We start from the raw sequence: 19,927 nt of genomic DNA, 5'->3' as shown, positions 1-19,927 counted from the left end.
GCCTGGGATCTAGTCTCTTTGACTACAAAGAGCTATCCTTAACCTAAGAGATTCAAAAACAGGCAACTGATGGAATAAGGAGGGTATCTCAATATGAAAGCACCACGTTAGTTGAGCATCTACGGTATGCCATCCCCTGTAAGATTCTTTAGATATTCCAATTCAAGGAGCAGATTCCTGGGACAGATCACCTTAACCTCCTACCCCAAAAGCTCAACATCAAATCATCTTACCCTACAACAAATATTGCAAAAAGGACTGATGTCCATGAGAGAGCCAACCATCTTTTGGAAGTTTGTTTGCTCTGCAGTTCTCACAGGGATGAAATCTACTTCAGGGCATGTCTTGCAATTTATCTAACACCAACTAATAGAAACATCTAATCCAAGTTACTTGGAAAAGTGTATCCAACAAAATTGCTAGTGCTAATACAAAAAAGTATGAAGAAATTGTTAGGTACTGAAGATGTACAAATATGCAAAATAAAAATCACTTTAATAACTATAAATTAATACTTACTTTAAGCTATATATAAGTATCCCTCAGTATATCCAAGGAGCAAATGCTCCTAAAAAGGCATGTACGTGTATGTGTATACCACACACATATTACTCCCCTCCCCCATCCACTCCAACACTCCCAGTTTAAAATAAAAAGAAGTTGGAAAGAAACTAGGATGCTACTCCATGAGGCTGTAAATGGTTAAGCTATTGGCTGAATCGCTAAACCATGTCAGTGCCATTGGCTGTTTCATTAAGCTTACCTTTGGCTGTTGTAACCTTCATAACCCAGCGTCTCCCCTGGTCTGACATTTACACAGCAATATCTTTTTAAAGCAATAGCCTTCAGTGTTAAACACCTCTTAATTATGGGCTCACTGAACAAAGGTAGCATTCATCTCTTCATTTCACAAAGACGGGCCACGGCAGCGCTGGTGGCAATTTTTATTTGTAGGAACCTAACTGCCACATAGACTCATTTTTATTACGCTTCAATAATGAGCTTTGTGTTTTGTTTTGTGCTTAAACGATGGATTGGACTCACATGAATCTGTCTTTCTTCCTTATTACTCTTATGACTTTCATAAGGAAGGAGAGTGTGTAGGCACGTCCCATTCTGTATCCTGCTTGAAATCAAGTGCACTAGAGGGGAAATAAGTGAATATGGAGCTACCCCCTCTCTCTATTAGATTAATCACGGTGGACCCCGGAGGATATAGTATCTAGAGTGAAGATGGGATCATTATCTGTCCTATACTATGTTCAGTACTTTTTACATTTATATTCATAAAAGGGTTAAAGGCAATGGAATGTCATCTCTTTTTCTTTTACGTCTGTTTCTTGTACTGTTTAGAGAAATTCTAGGAATACTATTGAAGCAAGTATGCATTATCGGCTTTAATGTTTTTAGGAGACACTTTCTTTGCCATCCTCCAGACTGTCACATTTCCTCTGCCTCCTGCTAGGGAACTGGATCTTATCTGTCAAGCTCATAAGAGTCAAGTTCTAATGCAACCTAATGATATTAGGAGGAAAAATTCTTACAAATTAAAGAGTACACAAATTAATTTTCCAGTGAGGATTATGCTTTATAACCTAAGGAATGAGGTGGACTAGTTTTTTTGTTTGGTTGGTTTTGGTTTTGTTTTTAATTTTTTGGCCGCACTGCGAGGCATGTGGAATCTTACGTCCCTGACCAGGGATCAAACCCATGTCTCCTGCACTGGAAACACAGAACCACTGGACCACCAGGGAAGTCCGAAGTGGACTCGTTTTTTAAAGAAATTTTTAGCGACACTTATGGCTTTGATTTTACTTTATATTTGCAAAGCACTTTTTCAAACTCTTCTACATAGAATGTGAGAGCTGAAAAAGTCCTCAAAAACTGAGAGTAAGTACAAGGCCAAGGTCCCACAGCTGGCTGGCACCTCTGCATCCAGCCTTCCTTCTTTCATGAACTATTTATTATGCCAGGTAATTGCAACCTCCTGACTTGCTGGGTGAGAATAATCAACCAGCTGGAGGAATGAGGGGACTGAGACACTAGGTAAGTCAAGTCATTTGCCTAAAACAAGGGATGGCAAGACTATGAAGTCGGCCCAAATCTGCCTCTCCCATCTTCCATCCTCCCATCCCCCACCTGCTTTTTAAAGTAAAGTTCTGCTGGGACTCGGTCAATCTCACCCATTTACATACCTACCTAAGGCCGCTTTTGCACTACAATGGCAGAGGTGAATAGAAACAGAAAACATTTACCATCTGGCCTTCACAGAACTAGTGTGCTAGGTGGTAGCCAGTTAGAGTTAAACTTGGTATTAAAACCCACATCTTTCAACTCTTCTCACACAGGGAATAAAATGGCATCTATTCAAATGTGCTACACTAATTTTACCAGGATCAAGAAAGATCTCCTGGACATCGTGGGCTCAGCTCTGCAAAGGCACATCCAGTATCCATCTTTTAATCTTTATCCACAGTTCGGACCCCGTGGCCAGCCCCACGTTGGGCTCAGTTCCCCAACGCTGTGTGCAAGGCTACTAACTGCCAATCTCCTTGATGACAGGGCAGAAAGAGCCATCCTGGTGCATGAACCCCAAGCTGCTTCCCTAATGTACAGGTACCTTGCACTGAAAAGGAATTGTTTTCTGTGTAGCCAGTGATGAAGTGAGACCTGTGGGCCATTTGGGCTCCTTGAAGAAGTCCAAAGCCTTTTTCCTTTATTGTCTTCTTCTCTCCTCCGTCTTTTTCTGGGGCTGATTAGGCTATGTGCTTAAAAAGGTGAAACACTCAGTGTGGGTAAAGGCCACAGTGACCAAGTACACAAGGGCTGGAGCCTCTTTTCCTCTACTGGTTAGGTCTGAATAGCCAGCCCACCTTAGAGAAGAGAAGTCACTTCCCTGCTCTCTCTCCCTTCCCTCCTTTCTTTTCTCCTCGGAGCTAGCCAGGTACACTCAAGATGTAGCTTAGACTGGCTTGATTTTGACAACAGAAAAGCCCCTCTAGCACTCCCCTTTCTCTGGCACTACTTCCTCCAGCCCCTCAGATCATGGTGGGGACGTCCCGCACGGGCCTTTCCTTGAAGGTGGTAAAGGTGTGATTCAGGACTGGGCTTATGGACAATCAGCCTCTCCTCTGGACTTCCCAGAGTTCTGCTTTGGGGTCTGGCACCATACTTACATCCCAATACAGTATTACTTAGTCCCACTAGCCTGTGATTTGCCAGGCATAAGTATCACTTGGTGTTCTCAAGAGAGGGAAAGCTCGGTCACAGCCAGATTCTTAGATTCTTCGGTCTTCTGGTCATGGTATCAGGGAGACACACACACACACACACACACACACACACACAATGGAATACTACTCGGCCATAAAAAAGAATGAAATAATGTCATTCGCAGCAACATGGATGGACCTAGAGATTATCATACTAAGTGAAGTAAGTAGTGGAGCCAGAACTTCCAGATTCAAAGTCCAGAACCAGCCACTTAGCAGCCACTTGTCAAATCACTCAAACTCTGTGCCTCTGTTTCCTCATCTGGAAAATGGAGACAATAAGAGTCCCTACCTCATAGGAGTGTTGTGAAAACTGAATGGGTAATAGGTGTAAAGTACTCAGAACTATGACTGGCACCATAATAAGAACTATAATAAATGTTTCATAATTGGGATGAAAATTGAAATTTTGTTTTAGAGGAAAACCGTTACCAACGCATTACACATAGTCAGCTGTCCAATTTCAGAGAAAGGTTGAATAGTGATTTAACACACATGCATGTGTTTCACTGAGGCCCTACTTCTTTTTAAAGTAATTCCTAAAGCACCCTCCAGAACCAAACAATCCAGTATTTGAAATGGGTATCTCCCAAGGGAAGCTTCTAAAACATCACTTTGCTAAACCTGAGGACTTTTCCATACAAAATTATTATTTCCCCTTCTTTTCTTTCCACCCAGTTAAAGTCTAACTTTCTAGTCTCAAATCTCTTCTTTCATGAAGTCCTTTTAATAACCCCGTCTATCGGCTACTAAACCCTATTCTGTCTTGCTTGTTGGTGTAATACTAATGCTTGCCCTCTGTGTTACTCCACCATGCATGGAATGATAACCTTGCTTAGTAAAATTCACTAGCTATGACCTCCATGTCTGCTCATGGGTCTTGTCCAAACACAGCCCTGTTGCCTGACTTTGAGTCGTGTGTGTTCAACTGTCTTACAGATACCTCCAGATACATGTCCCAAAGGAAGCTCAAACCTGACCAAATTAAATGCACAATTTTTAACCCAAATCTGTTCCATTTTTTATAACCCTCATAAAATTAATGACTTTTTAGGGAAAATATTAAGATTCTAAGCTTCCTGAAGGCAAAGACTCGGTTTTATGTTTTTGTTTCCCCAGTGCCTAGCACAGTGTCTGACACAAGTAGGTGAGCAAGAAAGGTTTAATGGTACTGAAGGGGAAAAATGGCAAGATACTTAACCACACAGAACAATCAGCTTTTGTTGATTTTCCTTTAAACATTATTAGCTATCTCCAAAGTTAAATTGCAACTGAAAATAAAACATCTTGATATATACAGATAGAGAATTCCATTATACGTGTGCTCTAAACCAAGCTTCCTATAAGACTTTATAGGCTCCCCAATTTTGAAAGGGCACACAGGCCCCATTGTTATTGAGGATAATGATGATAGGAGTTATAACCATAGTGACCACTGATTAAGCACTAACCATCTGCCAAGCACTGTGCTAGATGTTTCCCTATACTCTTTGCTTTACCCAGCAGGTCACTGCATCATGGCACCTCCTTCCTCAGAGGCTTCCCCTAATCACCACGTCTAAAGTAGCACCACTTGAATGTAAATTAGTGTAGCCACTATGGAGAACAGTATGGAAGTTCCTTAAAAAACTAAAAATAAAACTACCATACGATCCAGCAATCCCACTCCTGGGCATATACCTGGAGAAAGCTCTAACTGAAAAAGATACATGCACCCCAATGTTCATAGCAGCACTATTTACAATAGCCAAGACATGGAAGCAACCTAAGTGTTCATCAACAGATGAATGGATACAGAAGATGTGGCATACACACACACACACACACACACAATGGAATACTACTCGGCCATAAAAAAGAATGAAATAATGTCAATCGCAGCAACATGGATGGACCTAGAGATTACCATACTAAGTGAAGTAAGTCAGACACAGAAAGGCAAATATATGATATCCCTTATGTGTAGAATCTAAAAATAATACAAATGAATTTATTTACAAAACAGAAACAGACTCACAGACATAGAAAACAAACTTATGGTTACCAAAGAGGAAGGAGGGGAGAAATAAATTAGGACTTTGGGATTAGCAGATACACATCACTGTATATATTATAAAATAAACAACAATTTACCATGTAGCACAGGGAACTATATTCAATATCTTGTAAGAACCTACAATGAAAAAGAATCTGAAAAAAATATGTATGTATAACTGAATTACTTTGCTGTACATCTGAAATTAACACAATATTGTAAATCAACTATACTTCAATAAAAAAATTAATGGCTTACTAATTTTTTTTCAAACCAGAAATCAACCTTCAGTTCCTCCCATCTCCTCTTTCCTCATATCTAATGAATGACCAGTCTCTCTGAAGAGTGCTTAAGCATATCCCACCACTCCAACTCTGCAGGCACCATGCCAGTTCACACCCACATGATCTTATCCAAGACTATTCCAATAGACTCCATTCTTGACCACTCCCCCAACCCTTCAATCCATCATCCAAGGCACTGCTTCCCTAACCTCAACTGGACCACTCCTCCAGAGTCTCACATGGCTTCAGTGGTATCCCTTACTCCTCCAGGTACACCCACAGCCCATTGCATGGTACACAATGTCAACAACAAGTCTGCCTGAAGTGAACGGTCTTGGCTTCCTCTCTTGCCTCCACGCAGCCATCTCCCATTTTGTACTCCAGCTCGATAGAACCAGTACAGTTTCCAAAACATCCCTGGTGCTCTCCTGTCTTTACACCTGTTCTTCTCTCGTTTTGTAATGCCTTTTCTCACCTTGTCCATAGGAAAACTATTCTTAACCCATAAAGTCTCGGCTCAAATGTTATGTATTTGCTTCCTTTCCTGACTATACTATGTATTGAGTACCTAGTAAGATCTAGCCAGATAACATGCTAGTCACTGGTTATATAGCCGTGCCCATGAAAGCAATTCCCAAAGATGAGCTGACTTTTCCTCCATGCCAACCGTGGCCCCGATGCACCTTTCCATTACAGCAGGAACAGTATTACGTTGGAGTTACAGGTGTGTCTGTCTTTCCACTCTACCATAAGCACAATATTTGGTAAAATGTATGTTGAAAGAATGAAAAAGTACACTATGTCCCTTTGACTAATTTGTCCTCTGGTTTCATTGGATTTCTCAAAGGACATAATCGAATACAAGGCACAGTGGTCAACAGTAGAGGCTTCGATGTCAGACAATCTCAGTTCCCAATTTGGTTCCACTACTCATTAGCTATGTGACCTTGGGCAGGCTACTTATCTTCTATAAAGTGGAGACAATTCTGGTCCCTACTTCTTAGGGCTGTTGTGAGGACAGCCTCATGACAGGTAAATAACTCAAAACAGTACCTGGCACGAAATCAACTCTTCAATAAATGTTAACTATTATGATTTTACATTGAATACTATACACCTACATATATAAGAAACAGCAAATTGTGGAAATAAACAGAAATTAATCTCTTAGTTCAAGTAGTCACTTACTCCACAATTTTTTACCTCCCATATGATTTCCAATTGGCTTGAACCTAAAGAGTTAAACATACAGACACACAAGCATTTTTCCCACTAAGGCTTGTCATCTGAGGATGAGGGTCGGGGAAGGCAATGCTGCTGGTTATGGATGTTAAATCAACAATTTTTTCTTACAACAAACCCCTGGCACCCTGTTCTCACCATGTCACGGCCTGTGACGACTTAGTGTCTCCCAAGCATGACCAAGCGATTAGCAGGGCTGTGTCTGCGCATCTCAACAGTAATGGGAGCTCTCTTTCCATTTGGCGTGTATTGAAGCCTGAGCGCTTCACTGCCTCGTGCATTTTCAGCTTGATGAATTCATTATTCTCCATATTTTTCTCCTCCCTCCTTCAGAGAAAACCTGTCCCTAAAAATGCCAGGATTTTGCCCCGGTTTTAAGAAAACAGGTGTTTTTTTTAAAACATGCACCCTTGACAGCAAGTCTGCAACAGCTTAGCTACACCCAGTACCACTTGAAGAAGAAGAAGACAGTGAAATGTTAAATTCTTTAATACAAACCCCACAGTATCACCTTTCGCTGGAGAGAAAACACGCAGGTGTCCGTTGGGTATTTTCTAAGAAAAGAGTATTTTTTCAGCTCTGAAAAGTGACAAGGCTAAAGTTATTTATCCTAGATGGACAACGATATGCTGCTCTCAACAGAAGACCTGAGAACTTATCTCTCACTGTTTGCTTTTTTTTGATCCCCCATAAACAAAGCCCTCCCCCACTCCCCCTGCCATACCTGGAGTGTATCCTTCCCCACTCCGGCCATACAGAGAGTGTCAGCTCATCCCGATGCTGTACTCATGGACAGGGATGCAACTGAAGGGGGACAGGGGCAGTTTCTGCAGAGCTGTGGTTTTATAAAGTGCTTTCAGGAGAAAAGGGAAAGAAAGGAAATTATCCTAATGGAATAAAATCGTAGATAGCAGAAGAACACCTTACTTAAAACCGATCTGTGGCTTGCAAACTTATGCTTTTCAGCCATATGACTGGCTTTCAGTAGCAAGAGAATGTAGGAGAGAACTCTGTTCCACCATAAGCAACAGACAAAGAGGCTCTGCTGATATTTCTGAATCAAGACCTGGAGTTTAATGAGCAATAAGGACTCTGTTTTTATAATGGGTGACATCACATGCACTGGCCTTTCCAGTGACCTGCAGATGCCTAGGTCACAATCATCATCAATTCTACCTTCACACACACAAGATAACATGAGACATCAGAGAACTGCATTTAAGGGCATTAGGAAAATAGTTACAAGCACTGGCCCAGGAGTCAGGCCACCTGAGTCTGAAACCTGGCCAGCTCAGGGACCTTACATAGGTTGTTTAATTCTCTAAACCTCAGCTTCCTTATCTGTAAAATGGGAATGCTACTACACACCTGGTATGTAACCTGGTGATAAAACAAAGTAACACATGAAATACGCTTAGCACTTATTTAGCTATTATTAAAATTAGTACCAAACCCAGTGGTATTGTTTTGTTTTGTTTTGTTTTGGTAATTTCCTGATATTACCTGATATATCTTCAAATATCTCCTTTTTCAGGTATCATAGATCTTTCTGGATGAAAAATTTTGTTGTTGTTAACTAAAATTTTTATTTTACCCAAATATGAATAAAATAATGCCTCTCTAGTGGATAGACATCCATTTTTTAAAGAATCTACTCCAAAAAAGTTGGTAATATATGACAGCAGTGCTTTTTTGCAACAAATACCAGATTGTGACAAAAATACATCCTTCTATAAAATAACGTCAAAGAGATCCTGCCTGCTAGTTGGGTTTCTTACACAGAGCCAAGCCTTATCCCCCAGAAGGTGAAAATATCCCAATGGTTGTCTCCTCCACTAGGCAAAAATCCTCCCCAAAACAACAAAAAAATATCCTGCCATGCTTCTCAGAGGCACAACCTTGCTGTGGTCACACAGAGTCTGAAGATGACGCTTCAGATCTAAATATGGCATGGTTGGGGGGAGAGGGCTGGGAGATAATAGGAGGGAGGGTGGGCGGAGCCCATGGGCTATAAATAACCAAAGAGCATGACCACATTTAGAGCTTCCCGTGCGTAGGGCTCCGGCAAATCTCCTGCTTTGTTTCCTGAAACAAAAGAAACAACGGCTATGTCCAGGTTTCTCTGAACCTCTGGCAGGAATATACTCTTCTGTATATTTTTTCTTTGGAAGAACTGGGAGCTCAAAATAAATCCTTACCACCCCTTTAAGACCTTCTCATCCCCAAGCTGCATCCACACTATGTAGGGAATGACCCGCACACACTCTCCAGGCACTAGCTTCATGCAGAATAACTCCCTAAACATAAAAGGTTTATCTGGCCAAGTCTTAACAAGCCGAGTACACCTTTCAGCTGCAAGTATTTGTTCCTCTAACATCTTCAAGTTGGATGTTCTTTACAGCGTTTTGGCAGAAATACACATCTGTTTGGGGGAGGACACCTGATCATTTTAACCATTCCTATAATGGGAAAGTGCTGACTAGAGGAAACGTTTACAAAGATTCTTTGTGCAGAGAGGATGGCCCAGGTGTCTCTAAAATCGTCTGTTCAGCAAAAGCACAACCAACCAACATTGCCGCAGACCTCTGAGCTGTCTTCCTTCAAAATGTTTCTAAGCTCTACGCTACCAAAGAAAGTCCCTTAGTGAGCCCACTAGAGAATTCTGAATAATCCTGGGCTAGTCACACATACTATCTGGTGTCTAATCTGCATTCCTGTCAAATGGAGAGGGGTCTATATGCATGTGGATTTGTAGAGTCCCAAGAGAAGTTTGGGTCCATAAACCAGTGAATGAATTCCATTAATACATATATGTGGCTTTTCCAACTGTGACATAAATGACGTTTTTTACTTGCCTATTTCTGAATGTTCTTTATTAAATAATAAACTCAAGAAAAATTTCATACAAATCACCAGTGTCTGTAACGATTATTCCTTATTATTACAACGGCTTCCTCACGGGCAAAAGCGAGAGTCGAATTTCAGAATCATGGTGGCGTTTGCCAGGGTGGAAGCCTTTTATGACAGCTCCAGATCCCAAGGCTACTTTCACAAAACCAAATCTCTAAAAGATCACTTGGAGAGATCTGGGGACAATTCTGAACTTTAAAGTCTATTTATTAGTACCAGAGGCTGATGGGGTAGGGCAAGAAGACCTTTTGGACAGCTTTCTAAATCACCTTCTGGTTTTTCCCACCCACCGCAGGAAAGGACCCCTGGTAAAGAGATTCTTGACCTCACAGGTGCGCCTCCCTCAAAGAACCTCCACACCCTGGAAGAGCCTGGTAAGACTCAGAGGAATATGCTGGAAACTTCACCCTCAGACCCAGGCTGGAGAAGGAGGAAGCAGTTGAAAGTTCTCCAAATATTTCAAAGGCCAGGTTGCTCCCTTGATGACTGAATTCCAAGCTGTCTGGTCCAGCTTCCCCTTTCTGCTTGGAAATATCTTTCCAGCACTAAAGGTTTGGAACTTCTCAGTGAGTGTGTGCTTTAATAAAATATGTGATTCCGTTACAATCCTATTTCCTCTTTAAGGGGAAAATCTAATTTCAGGGGAGAAAAGCATGTGAAGGAATCTCGAAGGTTTCTTCTAAGCTTTCCATCTAGACCCAGCAGACGAGTCCAGGTCAAGAGTTTGATGAGAATACTCATTTCCTATCTACCATATTTTTGCTATATGAGCTTAAGACCAGGACAGTTAGCCAAAGCACTCCCTGGGTATAGCAGAGGCCACCTTGCCCATACCCCTTCCCTTACCAATTCCATATAGTCTGGCTTAACTGCCATCGTCTGTAGATTTTGGGGGGCTTTTTTGCCAAGAGGCATTCTCTGGCTGCCATGATGGTCTTTGCTTGCCCGCATGGCAGTGGTGATGTACCAGGGGATGAACATCCTATGGCAGCCCCTGACCAATGAGTGACAGGAGCATTGGTGTACAAATATTCCATTTCCATCACCTATCACAGGGATCCCTCTGAGGCCTCCCAGTTTCCCAGCAGGACTGAGTTCTAGTTATAACTTCCTTGATAATGAAAATCTTTAGTGGCTGCCTTCTCTTCTCTGTCTTACTTCCTCACCTTTCTACTGAGATTGCTTCCCCAATAAATTACTTGCCCTTGAATCTTTGTCTTGGAGTCTGTTTCAGTTGGAATTCAAACTAAGGCTCTGAGATAGTTAAGCCTCTAGAAAGAAAACACATTTGGAAGAAAGTAAAGACACACCCAGAGTTGCATAATTACTACTGCATTACCTATTATAATCAACTCCAGGGCTATATGTGTCTATCATTATCTCTGTTTGAATAAGAAACTCAGGGGGGAAATGACTCAGCAATGGGATATAGGGATTCCATGAAAACTGTAAAGACTTTCTGGACCACCTGTGAAAGACCATTTTTTAATCTCACCCCGACTTCTGCCCACGATCCCTCATACCTGCCCTTTGCTTTCCTCACTGTAATTTTCAAGGCTCAGAGGTTATGCCTGTGCCCGTGGACACAGGAACTAGGCAACAAGCCCACTGTCTCCCACCTCCTGCCTGCTTTACGGGGCTCAGCTTCCCCGTCTGGCTAGCACTTGGTTCTGGCTTCATTCTTTTTTTTTTGCGGTACGCGGGCCTCTCACTGCTGTGGCCTCTCCCTTTGCGGAGCACAGGCTCCGGACGCGCAGGCTCAGCAGCCATGGCTCACGGGCCCAGCCACTCCGCGGCATGTGGGATCTTCCCGGACCGGGGCACGAACCCGTGTCCTCCACATCAGCAGGCGGACTCTCAACCACTGCGCCACCAGGGAAGCCCTGGCCTCATTCTTAGCTGCTGCCCTTTTGTTTGAGAACCTCAGCCCTCAGATCCAGTGGGCTCTGATTTGGTGGCTTGACTATTCACCTGATACCTGGCTCCTCTTCTTGGGTAACTCTTTGTGCTTGGTAACCTCATGTTTGTACCTTTCCCTGGCTCCGATTCTGGTCTCTACACTTGGCTACTCTTGGAATCTTCCCAGCTGACCTGTGCCTTTCAGAGAACAGGATCAGACCCTTCTGGACAGCCCTCCTGTTTATCCCTAGTAATTTACCACATGCTCAAGGGAAACGTCTATTATGCATACTTATTCGGACAAAAATGAATGAGAAGATAAATGTGCGTACAGAACAAGAAAAAGCCTTCTCTGCGTTTCTGCAGTGCTTCAAGTTTTCTCTTCTGCTAGCGTGAAGGCTAAGAGGAAACGGCAGCCCCTCAGCCATAGCCCTTTAACTGGAAGGGCAACAATCACACTTCTGCCATGAGATGTGAAAGGCAGAAGTTGCAGATGGAGTCTTTCTTGTCCACCTGAGTGTCTACTGTTTGTATTTAATGACTTGTCTGAAAAGGGAGGAGTGGGTAATTTCTGTCAATGAGATGAAACTAAACATCAGATATGAGTATCTTTTTATTCACAAAGAGATTTATAGATTTATGTAATGTATCACCCTTTCTCCAGTTAAAATCTTTATGCAATAGGTAAAACTGTGGTTTCAAAGATACCACCAATCAAAAAACTCAACTCAAATCTTTGATGACATGTATAGATGAGTGTGTGTTTAAATCCAGCACCAGATTTCCTTCATGCAGTGTCCCATTCCCAGTCATTATTCATTTATACCCAGTTAAGTCAGCAATGGCTCACACTGTCCTTCATATTCAGAAGTAAAAGGTGTTCCTGCAGTTTTCTGCTTCCAGGCAGGATGTCTTGATTTTCATGGGTTTCTACCTGTGCTTCAGTAGTAGATGTTTACAAGACATCCTCCACTGGAAAGAGTTGGTGAGAAGAAAGTTCTTCTGTAACAGTTATGACTGAGATGTTTGAACAGTTTCCTGAAATTTACTTTCCGAGAAAGGTGGTTTGGCTTTAACCTAGGTGAATGGTGTGTGCAGGGGTGAAGTTCAGGGGGAGAGGACCTATCCTGAGCCCTTTATAATGACTCTTAGTTGAAAGAGTAATTGGAGTAGTTGGATGATTAACAAGCTACGTAAATAATCTACAGTAACATTAAGAAAATCTCTTATATCCAACAATTCTCTTAAAATTATCTGAACTCACAAAGGAATGTCACTGGAAATGTTTCCAACATGGGTCTACTCTTAGGTCAAACCATCCAGATTTTGTCCATAGTGTCAGTGAAGCATATAACCTGAAGGATAGCGTGAAAGGCAAAGACAATGTTTCTAGAACAGCAGGTGTGTTGAATCAGTGTGTACCCCACACCCCAGAACATGGAGGTTTTGCAATCTGCATCAATGAGTCTTGTTGTTAAAGCTGAATAATAACACCCCTTATCCAAATTGCAAAAAAAAAAAAATTTAATGAAAGTATACATATTTTAAAACAATCAATGAAACACAACTTACTAGCCTTGTCCCTATAGTTCCTTTAACATTCGGCCATAGTACCGCTTTCGTACGATCAAGTTTAGAAAGATAGTTAATTTCATGCATCACTACATCATGTGATCCTCCACAGAGCGTCAAGTTCTCTGCCATCTAAACAAATGTTAGAAACCTTGCTCTGATTTCACAGAGTTTTGACTGCTCTCCTGAACCTTAAGGGTTTTACTGTTGTTACTGTTGTTGTCATCAGCCATCATTGCTACAACTCATGAATTCAGCAAATATTCACAGGGAGTCTACTGTGCACCAAGCACTGGGTATACAAATGTGAACAAGAAGTTCCTGCCCTCACAAGGCTTACACAGCTAATGGGAGAGACAGCCAAGGAATATGCAAGTGCATACCTAATAGGGAACTACAGAATAGGACTGGGTAGGATAGGATAGGGTAGGGTAGCTGAATAGAACAAAATGTTCCCCTGAAGAGCAAAAAGCAGAGAAAGGAGGCAGAGTGTGGAGAGCAGTGGTTAAAAGCTGTAACTGAGGGGCTTCCCTGGTGGTGCAGTGGTTGAGAGTTTGCCTGCCAATGCAGGACACACAGGTTTGAGCCCTGGTCTGGGAAGATCCCACATGCCACGGAGCAGCTGGCCCCGTGAGCCACAATTACTGAGCCTGTGCATCTGGAGCCTGTGCTCCGCAACAAGAGAGGCTGCGATAGTGAGAGGCCCGCGCATCGCGATGAGGAGTGGCCCCCACTTGCCACAACTAGAGAAAGCCCTCCCACAGAAACGAAGACCCAACACAGCCATAAAAAAAAAAAAAAAAAAAAAAAAAAGCTGTAACCGAGCAGGACCCTACGGGGCCTTCCCAGGACAGACCCCCCACCATGTCCTCCGCCTGCCTCTTGTCTGTAGAAGAACTTTAGCCTCCCAGGCTTTCCCCAAGTTCCAAAGAATAAATTTAAGCAGAGAAATGAGAAAATGCAGAAGTAGAGGAAAACAGTCAAGCAAGACAAAATAATAATAGTTTATCCATTAAACAAAGTCCTTTAGTTCCTCCTCAAGAGCTATAGATAATATTCTGAGCCATATCCTTGAGCGGTTTTGCAGATACTGAAACCACCACCAGGTGGAAGAAGCTAACTGTATGTTGCCCACAAGCATGGAGACCCCAGACCGGTTGGAACCAGAAGGTTGATGATGTTGACTCTCACTTACCTCACCACCAACTCATCAGAAGAATGTCCACGAGCTGATCACACACCCTGAAAGCCCCTCCCTCACCCTGTCTTTAAAAACCTTTCCCTGAAAGCCATCGGGGAGTTCGGGCCTTTTAAGCACTAGGTACCTGACTCCTTGCTTGGCACCCTGTAAGAAATACTGCACTTTCCTTCACTACAACTTGGTGTCCGTAGACTGGCTTTACTGCATGCAGGGTGGACTCAAGTTTGGTTCAGTAACAGAATCAGTATAGGCCTCTCTGAGTAGGTGCCATGTTTGGTCCCAAAGTAAACTGATAGACTCACAACAAAAATAGACTCTGGAAAGCAATCTCCAGGTGTGTTTTATGTATGCCACTTAATGCACCGCGAATGTGTCTTTCAGGTGTAAATCAATTTCCCAAATCCCATTTCATTCCATCACTGAAATATACCTAGGCTGAGATCTTCATCCCTAACTTTCCCCAGACAGGGTGTGATATGCTGCTTATAAAGGCCAAAGGATAATAGAATGTTGCCAAGTGGATTGTAGATTCCCATGCAGTCTGGACTTTCCAGACCAAATGAATCAGCTGGCCCTGCATGACCTCAATTAAGATGGGAATGGGGGCTTCGCTTTGGCCACACATCCTAAACCACATACGGCGCTAAGTTTCCGAGCTGTCAGTCTTTGTGACTCCCCTTTAGGAATACTTAACGACGACTTGTGACATGAGATTCTGAAAGCTTTTTGAAAGTCTTACTCGCTAATGGAAAAGCCTCTTACATATTTTATAGAACTAAACAAACATCAGAGTTAACACTCAAATGTAACTTGTTTTTTCTAAACTCTACAGAGCCTTGTCAGCATATCAACTCTCCTGCAGGTTCCAGTCAAACAAGGAGTGCATGAGTCCTGAATTTTTAGGGAAAATATTAAGATTCTAAGCTTCCTGAAGGCAAAGACTCAGTTTTACGTTTTTGTTTCCCCAGTGCCTAGCGCAGTGTCTGACACAAGTAGGTGAGCAAGATAGGTTTAATGGTACTGAAGGGGAAAAATGGCAAGATATTTAACCACACAGAACAATCAGCTTTTGTTGATTTTCCTTTAAACATTATTAGCTATCTCCAAAGTTAAATTGTAACTGAAAATAAAACATCTTGATATATACAGATAGAGAATTCCATTATACATACGCTCTAAACCAAGCTTCCTATAAGACTTTACAGGCTCCCCAAATTTTGAAAGGGCACACAGCCACCATTGTTATTCAGGATAATGATGATAGGAATTATAATGACAGTGACCACTGATTAAGCACTAACCACCTGCCAAGCACTGTGCTAGATGCTTCCCTATACTCTTTGCTTTACCCAGCAGGTCACTGCATCATGGCACCTCCTTCCTCAGAGGCTTCCCCTAATCACCACGTCTAAAGTAGCACCACTTGAATGTAAATTGGTGTAGCCACTATGGAGAACAGTATGGAAGTTCCTTAAAAAACTAAAAATAGAGTTACCATATGATCCAGAAATCCCACTCCTGGGCATATACCTGGACAAAACTCTATTTGGAAAAGATACATGCACCCCAATGTTCATAGCAGCACTATTCACAATAGCCAAGACATGGAAGCAACCTAAATGGCCATCGACAGATGAATGGATAAAGAAGATGTTGTACACATATACAATGGAATACTACTCAGCCATAAAAAAGAAATGAAATAATGCCATCTGCAGCAACATGGATGGACCTAGAGACTATCATCCTAAGTGAAGTAAGTTGAGAGAGAAAGACAAATGCCATATGCTATCTCATATGTGGAATCTAAAATATGGCACAAATGAACTTATTTACAAAACAAAAAAGACTCACAGACATACAAAACAAACTTATGGTTATCAAAGGGGAAAAGGGGGAGAGGGATAACTTAGGAGTTTGGGATTAGCAGATACAAACTACTATATATAAAATAGATAACAAAGTCCTCCTGTACAGCACAGGGAACTATATTCAATACCTTTTAATAAACTGTAATGGAAAAGAATATGAAAAAGAATATATATGTATATATGTATAACTGAATCACTTTGCTGTATACCAGAAACTAACACAACATTGTAAATCAATTACTCTTCAAAGAAATAAATTAAAAAAAAAAAGTAGCACCACTCTTTGGTTCCTCTCACTCCTTACCTTGCTTTATCACCCACCTGCTGATATTGTAAATATGTATTTGTTCAATTGCTTCTTAACTCTAGCTCTACCCACTAGAATATGAGTTCCAGGAGGGCAGTGACTTCATACTATTCACTCTTGGTTCTTAGGCAGTTTAGTAGAGACTCAATGAACAGTTGATTAGTGAATGAATGTATGAATGATTTCATTCACCCTTTAAGACAACTCTGCAAATTAGTTATGTTTAGACCCAAGAGACTGCAACTATATTTCCCTAAGTCCCACCCTCTTCTTGGCACCCCCTACCGACACATGTTGGATAAACAAACATGGTGAGGGAAAGCCATCCCTCCCTCCACCACCCACCCCCCCCCGGCTTCTCCTACCTTTCCTCGGTAGGACCAAAGTCTCCCAGTTCTCTCCTCCCTGGCACATTCTCAGAGGAAGGCAATGAGCAAAGTCGACACAGAGTAACAATTTCCCATGTTACTTTTATATAACGTATTTGTAACTCAAGAAGGAAAGGTTATATCACTTGGAGTCTGGGAGCAGAGATCGTCAGATTTATGAGTCCTCTCTGAGTCACCCGAAGCATCACTGCAGCGCGGACCTGGCCTAAGGCATGAACCGGAATCGGGGAAGTTGATTTCTGTGAACTCACCAGGAGATGATGACGGCACATCCAAGGTTAAGGTGACGGATTTTCCGGTACCGAAGTCTTGCCCATTTATATCCACGACGCTGCACCTCTGAGGTACCCTGTTGAATGACTCACTCCTGGCTACATTTGTGCCTCAAAAAAATATTGGGTAGAGACTGTGCTCACTCTGGCTCCAGTTCCACAATGATCTCACTCAGGCTCCTGGTCCATAATGATGAGGTTCTGCCTGAATTATAACGTACTGCAGATTTTCAGTTACTTCTTTCAGAAAAATGGACTTTTATCTTCCTTATCTTTTAAATTGTATCTCCAGGTAAATATAGCTTTTTCTCCAATATATTTTTATTTCAGGAGGATGACGGATGCAAACAGGAGCCAATGTTTTAATTGCTCTAATACAATGAATCATCTCTTTCATGCGCATTTTACTTCTTGCAAAGATTTTTTTTTTCCTTAAATCTGTAAGTGCATTTCTGAGAGTTCTGAAATGGAAGCGTATCTCTGAGCTTGCTGACTACATTTCCCATAGTAGGCTATTTAAATGTATCTTTAAAGTGGATTACACATCTCAGGGGACTGGTAATGGGCCATGGAGTCACCTACTTCAGAGTCACCAGTTCACATTTAGTCCAGACTTTCGGCAGTGAACAAAAATCATTGTAACTGACCACAGTTTGGCTTTCTTTTGTGGAAATGGATCAGTGGCTCCCCTCCGGTTCCCAGCTCCTAGTTCTCCACAGCACAGGGACCACCAGCATCTCAAGGCGTTAAGTGAGATCCTCTCAGTGATGGGGGAACCGGAAGAGAAGCATCTGTATAGAGACACACACACAGACACACTCACGTGCACACTGTGGATGCCCATATATAAACACACATGTGCACACATCCACACATCAACACACACACATCCACACATACCGGTACGACTGTTTTGACCAAACTCATCCATAAGGAACAGTAAGAAACATATTGTAACCACTGATATGCCAACACTGAATCCAATCCAAACTGTTCAACAACGTAAGAATGCGCCTACACCGCCTGGGGTCCCGCTCTTGCTGTGCAGGATTTCTGCAAATGGATGAGAGCACCTTTGGAAGCCAGCCTGGCTGTTCACTGTGATGAAACATAACATGACATTAGTCTTCAGGGATGTCAATCTGGAGGCTTTTAGGAACACAAGCCTGCACTTAAAGATCAAAGACAACTGAGATGACTCCTCAGAAATACTACCTTTCCTCAGAACCCAGGAGACTGAATGCCATGCTTCCCCCCCCGCCCCTCCTTCATCTCTTGCCTCCAATACATCATCACGGCTTATCCATCTCTGCTCTTCATACACCATGAATCCAGCACTTATTCACACCATCATCATCACCCTCTTAGGGAAGGTGACCACCATCACTCCCCTTGAATACTGCAACCTTCCCCTGTGTCCTTGCCTGAGAGCTTTACTCCACGTCTTCTCTGTGAACATTCCAGATCACCACTGTCCTGTTAAAACCCCTCAGTGCCTCCCCGATGCTTCATATCGAGGTCCGTACCCCTAGCACAGCCAATAAGACCTTGATGATTTCACCGCCATGACCTCCTTCTCTGTGTTCACATCACAGAAACCATAGACCCTAGCCATGTGATTCCTGTGATGCTTCCATCAACCAGGTCTGCATTGCTGCCTTCCACCGTGTTTCCTCTTTACTATTAAATCATCCTTCTTGACTCAGCATAACTGTCGTTTCTTCCCAGGGGTGTAACCTCAGCCTTCCAAGTTCTGGGTTGGGTGCCTTCATATAGCCCTATCATGTCACTCACCACACTACAGCAGAATATTATCCCCTTTAGGAGAAGCTGTGTCTTGTTCACTGTTGAATCCCTAGTCACTAATATGGTACCTGGAGTTTATTTTGGTGAATAAATAAATGAGTTCAGAATTTTAAGAATGGCTTATAGCATTTTCTCTCTTTCATGACTACATTCCTCCTATCTTTGCTGTTCTATTATAAACCAACCTTGTATCCTGAGCACATTCTATTCTTTTCCTTTTTTTTTAATCTTGGTATGGACCTCTCTGCATATAAAGCAGAGAACAACAGAAATGGAGAGGGGAACTCCACTCCAAGCCAGGATTCAAAAGGTAGGTTACTAAGGAAAATCAAATGCTAGCCTTTTCGGGAGGGCTTTTACTTACCTTTTTTTTTTCCTAAGGACAGTTTATCCTGTGCTTGAAGAGCTTTAGGCAAGATATTATCTGAAGATGATGGAATCAATTGGATCACTGTTTGTTATAAACAAATCTAAGCCAGGTTTTGAAATGAAGGTGAAGAACCTAGAATTATTGCTTACATGACTATGTCTCTGCTTCTTTGGACCTGATAGAGAAGGAAAAAAAGGAAACGAGAAGGAACAGGTAGATAAGGAGACGATAGGATATATTTCTAAAAGGAGAGTATAAGAAATACATAGATGCAGAGGATTGGAAGTAGAAATGATAAATAGTAAAGGAGCTCAAGGAAAGAAAGTGGGAAGCATAGAGACAGCAAGGAGAAGAGTAAAAGCAGAGGAGTGGGAGAGGTAATACCCAAGGGAAAAAGAAGAGTGAAAATCAGAAGATATGAACAGATAAATCAGAGGAGAAGAAGTGAAAAAGAATAGGCAAGAAGAAAAGAGGAGACAATGTAATATGGTAATTTG

At 42.1% G+C, this 19,927-nt stretch overlaps 1 protein-coding gene across 1 annotated transcript in view; it reads right to left on the bottom strand.

Annotated features, from left to right (window-relative positions):
- ESRRG (estrogen related receptor gamma) overlaps positions 1 to 7,144 on the bottom strand; it is a gene marked incomplete at both ends in the record, with an annotated part of 491,857 nt that extends 484,713 nt beyond the window's left edge. The window contains one exon of the mRNA XM_079727201.1: positions 6,972 to 7,144. Within this exon, the coding sequence (XP_079583327.1) occupies positions 6,972 to 7,144 (173 nt within the window). The remainder of the gene's footprint in view (positions 1 to 6,971) is intronic.
- Positions 7,145 to 19,927: the final 12,783 nt, after the last annotated feature.

The sequence above is a fragment of the Hyperoodon ampullatus genome (assembly GCF_949752795.1).
Source record: "Hyperoodon ampullatus genome assembly, chromosome: 2".
Lineage (NCBI taxonomy): Eukaryota > Metazoa > Chordata > Mammalia > Artiodactyla > Ziphiidae > Hyperoodon > Hyperoodon ampullatus.
This window is presented reverse-complemented; position numbering and strand designations above follow the sequence as displayed.